We start from the raw sequence: 10,676 nt of genomic DNA, 5'->3' as shown, positions 1-10,676 counted from the left end.
AGCATTATATAGAGATCTCTGTTAATATAATTTTAGGCATGGCCTATGTGAGAGCGCAGCAATCCCGGTACCCATGGAATTCGAGAAACAAGCACACATAATCTAGTGTACTAGAATAGTAAATCCCACGTTACAAAATGAATATATTGCCAACAGAACTATACACTGGTTTGTAATAAAGTAAATATCAACAAAAATTATGATTTAGATAACTTACTACAAAAACTAATCGTAGAATAAGTCTTAAAATAGACTGATTAAGCGATGACAAGGTGACGGGACAGCAGATCTCGCAGATGAGCAGCAGACGACAACAAAAAAATTCGGAAGTCCTTTTTATTTTATGTTTGGCAAACTTGTATGCAACTCGAACGGACCGGGGCTGCACTCGTGAAACACCAGAAATATTTTCGTTGAAAATTATACCGTTACGTTTTGAATATAAAAAATTAAGAACTTGTTCGTGATAAATTTTATTAACAAATTCTAACTAGTGTGAAGTCAAACATTTGCATATTTTTAAAATCTTGATATTTTGTAATCTCCCGAGAATGTGACTTTGAATACAGTCTTGCGCAACACTGGATCTTGTCGTAACTTCCTGTTTCCGGTTACTGAGAAAGTTTTTGAACTCTAAGTATATTGGGGTAAAGACAAGTGAATTGTCGAATTTTGATGGCAATCTGCCCCTTTCACCCTTTATCAAGACACAAGAAAATTACCAACGATCACATATAGACATAGAATATGAAGCAGTTAAAGAAGTTTAGTAGATAAACAACAAAAAAATATTGTTATATTTGTGTTAATGATCCCCTCGATCGATGATTAATTCGCCGAAGGCCTATTGTAATTAATTAGAAAACATCTTAGGTGGTGTACAGCTGGTAGAAATAAATAAGGTGTAAAAATAAAAGGTTAAGCAAAAAAACAGCACAAGTTGAATTGGTGTGTTGGCAGCATATGTGCAAATGTTTTTGTTTATCTTTGCAGTTGGTTCATTTCATCCCTCAAAACTCTGCCCAAACTGCAGGCATCTTGTAGTAATGACAATTATGGGTGCCATATCCCATATTACTGACTAAAATAGTTTGTTTTAACATTAATTGAATAAATATCTAAATAATTCATACACATTTATATAGAGTTAGTGTAATTTGAACACAATCATTGAAAGGGTTGTTTGAAAAGTCTTATGAACTTTTTCAGCCAATCAGCTACTGTTTCGTAAGAACCAATGCAAATCCCTAAAGAAAGTGACTTAAATGTGTTTCTGAGGTTTGTAGGGATTGTGCTGGTAAATGAGCATATGGAGTGGGTACTTCAAATATACAAGGATAAATATTGTTTGAAGGTTTGAAGGTTTGAGGTTTGGGGTAGGACTACAAGTAGAAAAAAAGGCGTGAATTCAATCCGCCGCCCCCCCTCCCTCCACTGTAAATATCGGGGATATGGTGCTATGAGTACCTATGTGTTCTTATATAACTATATGCTATAAACCTGTGCAAATATCATTTTATAGGTGGTAAAAGCTTCAAACTATGTTTTGGAATAAATATCCCATCATTTGAACTACAAATGATTAATTTTTATATATATGCAGGTCTCAAAGTCAAGGCTTCAATGCTGGACAGATGCTTGGTCAGAAGACTGGTTTGGAAGATGGGTATAGGCTAGGCTGGGAGAAGGGAGCAGGTGTTGCATCAGAGGTAAGTCAGTTCCAGTACATACAGCAACAGTACATCAATACCTTTATGATATAATCGTGTTGTTAATGGTAGGTTTGATAAACATCATGGGACAGGTTTCCAAATAGAATTATAGATCGGTACAGTAAAATCCTATATCTGTTAATGATCCTGACAATGTTTATTTATATCTTACATCCTTAGGACTAATGTCTGATTCCTTACATGTACATTCTAGGACTAATTTCCAACTACCTACATTCTAGGACTAATATCAGATTCCTTAAATTCTGGAACTAATCTCTAATTCCTTACTTTCTAGGACTACCCTCTATTTCCTTACATTGTAGGACTAACCTCTGATTCCTTACATTCTATATGACTCATCTCAAATCCTAACATTCTAGGACTTATCTCAAATTCTAACATTCTAGGATTATTCTAATTCCTAAGTTAATTTCTGGGACTAACATCTAATTCCTTACATTGTTGGACTAACATCTGATTCCTTACTTTGTTGGACTAACCTCCGATTCCTTACATTGTTGGACTAACCTCTGATTACTTACATTGTAGGACTAATCTCTGATTACTTACATTGTTGGACTAACCTCCGATTCCTTACATTCTGGGACTAATCTCGATCTGATTCAATTACATTGTTACTAATCTCTGATTACTTACATTGTGGGACTAATCTCTGATTCAATTACATTGTTGGACTAACATCTGATTCCTTACTTTGTTGGACTAACCTCTGATTCCTTACATTCTGGGACTAATCTCTGATTCAATTACATTGTTGGACTAACATCTGATTACTTACATTGTTGGACTAACATCTGATTACTTACATTGTGGGACTAACCTCCGATTCCTTACATTCTGGGACTAATCTCTGATTCAATTACATTGTTGGACTAACATCTGATTACTTACATTGTTGGACTAACATCTGATTACTTACATTGTGGGACTAACATCTGATTCCTTACATTCTGGGACTAATCTCTGATTCAATTACATTGTTGGACTAACATCTGATTCCTTACATTGTTGGACTAATATCTGATTCAATTACATTGTTGGACTAACATCTGATTACTTACATTGTTGGACTAACATCTGATTACTTACATTGTGGGACTAACATCTGATTCCTTACATTCTGGGACTAATCTCTGATTCAATTACATTGTAGGACTAACCTCTGATTCCTTAAATTCTGGGACTAATCTCTGATTCAATTACATTGTTGGACTAACATCTGATTACTTACATTGTTGGACTAACCTCTGATTCCTTAAATTCTGGGACTAACCTCTGATTACTTAGAATATTCCTTGAACTAGTGGCATAGTCTCTAGGAGTTCAAGTTACCATGTTTTATATTTTTACTTTTTTAGGTCATCATGCATGTAAACCTTGTGTTGATGATTTACATGGTCTTATTGATACCAAAACATTGGATTAATTACCTGTAAAGTGTTGGAACCCTAGTATGTGTACTCTAGACATATGGAGCTTTAACTATAATTTTATGAAATTTAATACAAGTATTACCATGAATTTGAGATCAAAAGGTCAATAAAAAAGGTCCATTATCATGCATGAGGCTCACATTCACTTTCATATCTTGAGAGTTGACATACTTGCTAGCTGTATACTGTATTTGCAAAGTTGTCTTATAATATGACTTCTAAAGTATGCATGTTTACATGTAAAGAAATGTATGCTTCTGCAGTGATTTAAATAGTTTTCATTTCACTTGCAGCTTGGGTTTTATGTTGGATTCTGTCAAAAGATATTACAGGAATTAAAAGATTCTCCGGCAGGCAAGCAAAGGTAAATCTGAAGTGAACATATTGGCTATATTTGATTGTCTCTTGCTACTATAGAGATTGAATTTTGTAGATCTATTGATAAAGTTTTAAATCAAAAGAGCATCTATGAATTTTGAAGTCACCTGAGACAAAGTCTCAGTTGACCTTTTGCGATTGCCTTTTGTCTGTTGTTGTCTGGTGTAAACAATTTACATTTTCAACTTCTTCTCATTAACAAACAGGCCCAGGGATCTGATATTAGATCTGTAGCTAATTAGCTTGCTGGGATGAAAGGTTACCAACTTTGTTCAAATGGATGACCTTGACCATCGTTTAAGGTCATAAGGATCAAATATGCTAAAATCTTTAAATGACTTCATCTTGATAACCAAGAGGCCCTGACACCTTATTTAAGGTTTGTAGCATGCTGGGATGAAGGGCTACCAAGTTTGTTTAAATCAGTGACCTTGATCTTCATTCAAAATCACGGGTCAAATATGCCAAAATCTTTCATACAACTTCTTGATAAGCAAGAGGCCCAAAGAGCTGATATTAGGTTTGTAGCATGCTGGGATGAAGGGCTACCAAATTTGTTCAAATGGATAACCTTGACCTTCATTCAAGGTCACAGTGGTCAAATATGCTAAATATTTAAACAACTTCTTCTCAATAACCAAGAGGTCCAGAAACCAAACCTGATTATGGCCCTGTTTCATGCTGGGATGAAGCTAAGAGGTACAAAGTTTATTCAAATGGATGACCTTTGCCTTCATTCAAGGTCACAGGGGTTAAATATTGCTAAAATAAAAGACAACACCTCAGGTGACCGTTAAGGCACATGAACCTCTTGTTACAGGTTTAGATTATTGCAGTAGATGTTGCACTCCGTTGAATTGTGAACTTGTTTTTCTGTACCAATTCGCTAGGACATGTAAGTAATAATCTGATATATTTTTCAAAATGTGTAGTCAATAACCAAAGGTTTTGGTAAATGAACACACTGTGCTTTTAGATCACAAAACCATGGACACTCTTTTTGATGCACTGACTATATAGGAATATGAGTCACAGCTGTTAAATATACACCCTGTGCTATGTGTACTGGACTGGGGGCATTATGTTTTTAGCCCAACATCATGATCATCAGATGGTGTGCTGGTTCAGATTGCCTTTCATCCATGATCCATTGTCACTGTGTCCATCCATTATTCAATCTGTAAACATTGGATCTTTATATCAAATTTCATATGTATGCTTTCCCTTGGTACCTCTTTGTGCAATTTACATTTTAAGACAGATTGGAAAACAAGATGGCAATAATAAGCTTCATTAATAATAAACTTTTTTTATTTAGGATAAATAGGCTAATAATCTACCGCATGGTCCTCTTGTTAGTAAAAATACATGTGTATGTTAAAAGTACTATATGATATACACAATGAACAGCAGTCAAAATATCACAGTTTTTCTTGATTGAAATTATTACATAATACATAATATTCATACATAGGTACTCATTGTTCAAAAGCATGTGCCTAATATACATACATATTGATATTGCAAATTATATCATAAGCGGTTGTAGAAGAGGATGTCAGTGGAAATTTCATACTCTGTAGAAAAGCAGTTGTACCCTAAGACTTTGATTTACATTGATAAGTTAATGTTCTGAAGTGGCATGGCAAAACAGCTAATTTGCTTCATGTCATCGGGTAAAATATTCCACTCTTTAAAACTAGAGATTAAAAATTGTTTAGAGTAAAAAACAGTTCTGTGTTTTGGTACTTGGAAATTATTCTGTCATGAGAATCAGGTATTTCTGCTATGACCATCTCACACAAGAGACACATTGTTTGATAAATATTCGTAAATTCAGATTCGTCTGGATTGCTACAATTCATTCTCTAATTGTACAAGTTCCTGTTTTTTTTTAAATGATTAAGAGGAAGAAGAGAGATTTAGAGGAAAAAAGAGAAAACTAGAGAAATGATTAGTCTAACAGAGATCCAAAAAAGGTCATTCAATTGGTGGGTGCCAGTTGGAAAATCTCTCTGGGATCTCTTGATTGTTTAACATGTTTATCATAATAACCAAACAGAACTTGTATTTTAAGTGATTGGCTAATTTATAAAAAGAAAACCTGCTTTCATGTTTTGTTTGAAGGCCCACCAAAGCAGCCCAATCCTTGCTGAAGTTAGTTGATGAATTTCCTCTGACAAACCCTACACATCCACAGCTGTTTGAACTAGTACAGCAAATAAGATCCAAATTTAAGCAGGTACATGTGAAACCATCACAGTTGGTATGTTGTGTATGATTTAAGATTTGATTATTGAATGAACAAAAGACATCAGTTATTAGCTCACCTGGTCTGAAGGACCTTGTCCGACGGACCAATGTGAGTTTATACCATACTGTGGCGTCCGTTGTCCATCCGTCTGTCAACAAATTACTTTTTTAACGTCAGGATGCCTTTGGCACCTGCCATTATAGTCGTGGTGGGTAAATTTTGTTAGTCACACTTTTGTTTCCGGCTAAGAACTTCTCTTTTCTGAAATACAAATGATATTCATCCGCAGCATGATATAGTTCCTATTTTATCAGCAATTATTGACACGATTTAACTGATGATTCCCGTGTTTACTGCAATTATCTAAAATGAAACATGAATGTTTGGTGTTCTAGACTATTTTAGATAATAAATATAAACATTTTCCTCATCAGTTTATGCAATTTTTTTGGCAGAGGATTACATAGTTTTGTCTCAATTCTGCCTTGAAAACGAAAGTAAAAAAAATCAGTCATATGTTCATCCTGAGATCATATGCTCATCCTGAGATCATATGCAGGAACATTTCATTTAAGCATAAAACCAACCGTGTTTACGTAGTTAAATGTTTACAATTCTATAAATAGCTTTGCAGCCAAACATTCCACGGATAACTTCAGCTGTCACGTGACTAATCACGTGATCATCACTTATATCGGCCAAAATGGCAGTTATATATGTCTAATGTAACTAAACCAGCGACCGTTCACAGTTTTTAGGCAAGAAATATCAACAGGAATTGAAGGCAAGTTATAACAAACTACATTGTCGTTTTTCATGAGGATTTTATTAAATAAGATTATTATTTGTTTATTTGAAAATAATCTTAACGATTATGATCCGTGACTGCCGTCTTGTTTGTCAAAACTGTACTGTAGGCCTATACAACTTATGTCTCGTCGGACAGCATGACCAGTTTTCTATCGGAGTTAAACTATTTGCATTATAGAAGTTTGCTAGGCCTAATTAACATCTTAAAATATCAATAAAAAAACTTGGGCTGTGTACATCTTGGATTTTATCTCTGGTTGTACATGTAACTGTAATAGACCGATTTGTCCTTCAGTTGATTTTTTTTTTTCAAAGTTTACAAGCAGCTTTACTGATTCAGAAGTATATAAATAATCTTCCACAAACATTAAAGACATATGTCAGGGAAAGAACTATACTCAGCTATTGGAAAGTTTTCAGCAGATAAATATGTTATACATGTTTTCTTGCATAGGAATAACCAGATATAGACTTGTGACATTTCATTTGATACAAATGTAGCTGTCTGACTCTAAAATCCTATTTTAAATTTCTTATTTTATGACCTCAGACCCCGACGTTTCTCAGGGCCTTTAAAATTTGGCCCTTTGATTCTCCATAACCGCTGATTAGAATTGAACAAAATTTGATCCCCCTGGGGGCTAATGGGTGGGGCCAAAAAGGGTCAGTTTGGTTTAATTGATATAAAACAAGTGATGAGGCTGACCCACTGGGGGCCTCAGGGGCGGGGCCAAAAGGGTCACCTCGGCAATATTGATATTAATGACTTCTTCTCTGGAATTAAGCAATGTATGACATTGATATTTCAGTGGTATCATCCCCAGGTGGCTGGTATTCAAATTTTTACTAATAATGGGGCTGATACTTCCCTCCCCTACCACCACCACTATTACCATCACCACCCCCTGGGGTCTGGGTCCTTTCCCCACCCATGAAGACTTATTTCTTTTGTTTTAACTTTGAAACCATTCAGATCTCCACCCCATAATCATATATAGCCTTGCTGGGCATCAAGAAATGAACACAATGCTGATGTAAAAATAGGCCCAGGGGTCTTTCCCTACTCCGAGGGACTTATAGTTTCTTTTAAATTAAATACAATCATGTTGAATCTTGAATTTGTTTTTGGGTTACATCTTTGAAGCAGTTGAGATCCCCACAACATAATTACACATCAACAAATAAAGCTATTAGCAAATGGAGCATAAACATTATTTTGATGTTTGCTCAAATAAACCAGGTGTGCGATACAGGCCCTCTGGACCTCTTGTTACAATACTGAAAATGAATAGTTGTTGTTACAGTGTATTACAATTGTTTTGAAGTTTGATTTATTTTCTTCAAAATTATCTTAATGAATTTTTTTAACTGGTATTTTTTTCAGTGTTTTGAGTTGTTGATTTGTATCCTTGGAAAAAAATGCTTTAAAAAGCTTTGACAACTTAAACTTATGTATATATTTTCAGCTGACATCTGTGCTGGGTATCAATCCTAGCTATAATTGGAGTGAACCAGAGAGTAAGGGTGTATCGTTTTGATGAGGAAAACTGGACAGGCCTAGTAATGCCTGTTAATTAGGGGAGCATTACCAAATGCACATGTTATCAGCAGTCCAGGTAATATAAAAAGAAAAATGTTTCAAAAGCATTTAAGTATTTTCCATTTTAATTGGCAAATACTTGACAAACTTCTCCAGACCTTCTTTTGATCATAGCTCAGTCATGGTTCCAGCATTTTGTCATTATTTAAATGTAATATTATAGAAGAAATTCTTTGAATTTAATAATCTAGAAAAAAATCTTTATTGCAACATGTTACAACAATTAAATAACAAGAGAGAGAGAATCTGTCAAACCATCATGGAGACGGGGGTACAGTTATTTGTTAGGAATAAACCACATTATAAAAGGAGAGGGGGCATCGTTGTTAGCAATAAACAACACATGTTCATTATGAAATGGGGAGTAGCAGTAAACCATATGTGTTTGTTATGAAATGGGGAGTAGGAATAAACCACATGTGTTTGTTATGAAATGGTGAGTAGGAATAAACCAAACGTGTTCGTTATGAAATGGGGAGTAGGAATAAACCACATGTGTTTGTTATGAAATCAAAAGTACTGAGATGTTAGGAATAAACCGAATGTGGCAAGAATAAAATATTAGGCTACATATTCCCCAATGGTTTCTAGTTCTAATTGTCCTATTCCATGATTTCAGATTGCTTGTAAATCACTGACAGAATGAGAAATCCTCTGGATTTCTGGGTTTCATCTACAAGGATGTGTCAAATGTAGAAAATCACTTACACATTGGAAGTATCAGTTGAAGTAAAGAACATCTTGTATACACATTGGAATCAACAGTTGAAAGAAAGAGCGTCTTGTACGTTCTCCGATGTTAAGAAATGGAGGTCCTGATATCAGATTAATTTGGATTACTTCCGATTACCAGAAGGAAGAGACACTAAGTTTCCAATGTGAAATAAGAAACTCCCATTTCATAATTCTATAAATATCGTTTATTACTCAACTAGAGGCACATCCCCATCTATACCTACTAGGAACACCAGGCCATGATGAGGAAACGCTGCAGTGTAACTTATGACAGTATTTACTAAGAGATGGACTGATGCAAATAAATCGATTTACGACAACAAATTTAGTTCTGTTGTTTTTAAAGCCCCATACTCCCAAAGAAATATATATATGAATGTTTAAATTTTGACCTTTTTACAGTTTTCAGACTTAATTCAACTAAAAAATTAGAGGAAAATGAGTACCAGTATTTATGAAAATGTACGGGAAATACCCAGAAATAATAACTGGGTCTGTTATTGTTATTGTTTATTCACTTTAAGCCTTACGGCTCATAAGGATACATATACATAATAACATAATATATAATCAATCATATGAAATACTAAATAATTCTATCATCAAATAATAAACATGATCTTGTACATTGCATGGACAATATAGATGTTCGAAAACAATTATAGGTACAAGATAAAGAAATTTATAAAGATGGGTGGCTCTAAAGTGACAAATGCAATTTTAAACATAAATACTAATTCATAATTGATGGTGAATAATTGAAGAATCGGCAGCAATTCTGAAAAAGGGGCTAAGTAAAATATATTAGCAAAACAATAGTAGGGTCTATATGTCAAGTGGTGCTGTCAGGGGATGGACTATACAGCAAATGCAGGAGACGGAAAATGTACTAATGTAATATAACATAAATAAGTAAATGAGATCAAATTAAACTAAGAATGAATTCTGGACCGTGATAACAAGCTTGATTGTAAATACTTTCCGAGATTACATAAATCATTTCTGTTACGTACAGATAAAAGCTGGACAAGTTTGAATGAAGGGCGATTCCAATAATACTTTTTGATAAACTTTTTATGAATATCTACATAGAGTGGACAGACCAAAATAAAATGGAACTCGTCCTCAACTTGGTTTTGATTACAATAACGACATAATCTATTTGCCCTTTGTATATTACGATACCGGCCTTCTTCTATACAAAGTTGATGCGAGGAGAGTCGAAATTAATTTGAAATATGCATCTGGAATAGACTAACTTTTAAGTAAAATTGTAACGTAAAGCTATCGATCAGGAATTTGTACAAAAAACATTTAGACGACCTTTCAAAAAATTCATTCCTTGTTTGAATAAAATTATCAATCAAACGCTGCTTAAAACAATGTAAAAATACAGTTTCGTTATCAACAAATTGGGTTAACCAAACATCACCAAAACCTGATGACAATAAAAGGTTTCTAACTTGGCAACGCCAATTACAATTTGTGTGATTACAATCATTCATTTCTTCATAAACTGACTTAAGAATACAATTGTCACATTTAATTAATTTCAACCAATATTTAATTATTCGACATTTTCTGATAATATGTAAAGGCAGGCGCCCTAACTCCGAGTATACCATTAAAGATGGCGTACTTTTCTTTACATTTAGGATTCTTCTTAAAAAGTCGAGATGTATTTTTTCTACTTTATCTGCAGCATGAAAACCCCACGTTTCGCAACCATA

General features: G+C 34.2%; 1 protein-coding gene across 1 annotated transcript; it reads left to right on the top strand.

Annotated features, from left to right (window-relative positions):
- Positions 1 to 1,603: 1,603 nt before the first annotated feature.
- Positions 1,604 to 9,270, top strand: LOC117327949 (protein LTO1 homolog; the record flags this gene model as incomplete). The annotated part of the gene is given in 5 exon segments (XM_033885207.1): positions 1,604 to 1,709; positions 3,463 to 3,533; positions 5,675 to 5,789; positions 8,078 to 8,227; positions 8,831 to 9,270. Coding segments are annotated over 4 exon segments (364 nt in total), but the record flags the coding sequence as incomplete, so codon positions are not given.
- Between the last annotated feature and the right edge of the window lie 1,406 nt (positions 9,271 to 10,676).

Source organism: Pecten maximus, chromosome 5 (genome assembly GCF_902652985.1).
Source record: "Pecten maximus chromosome 5, xPecMax1.1, whole genome shotgun sequence".
NCBI lineage: Eukaryota > Metazoa > Mollusca > Bivalvia > Pectinida > Pectinidae > Pecten > Pecten maximus.
Note: the sequence above shows the minus strand (reverse complement) of the source record. Positions and strands in the feature narration are given on the sequence as shown.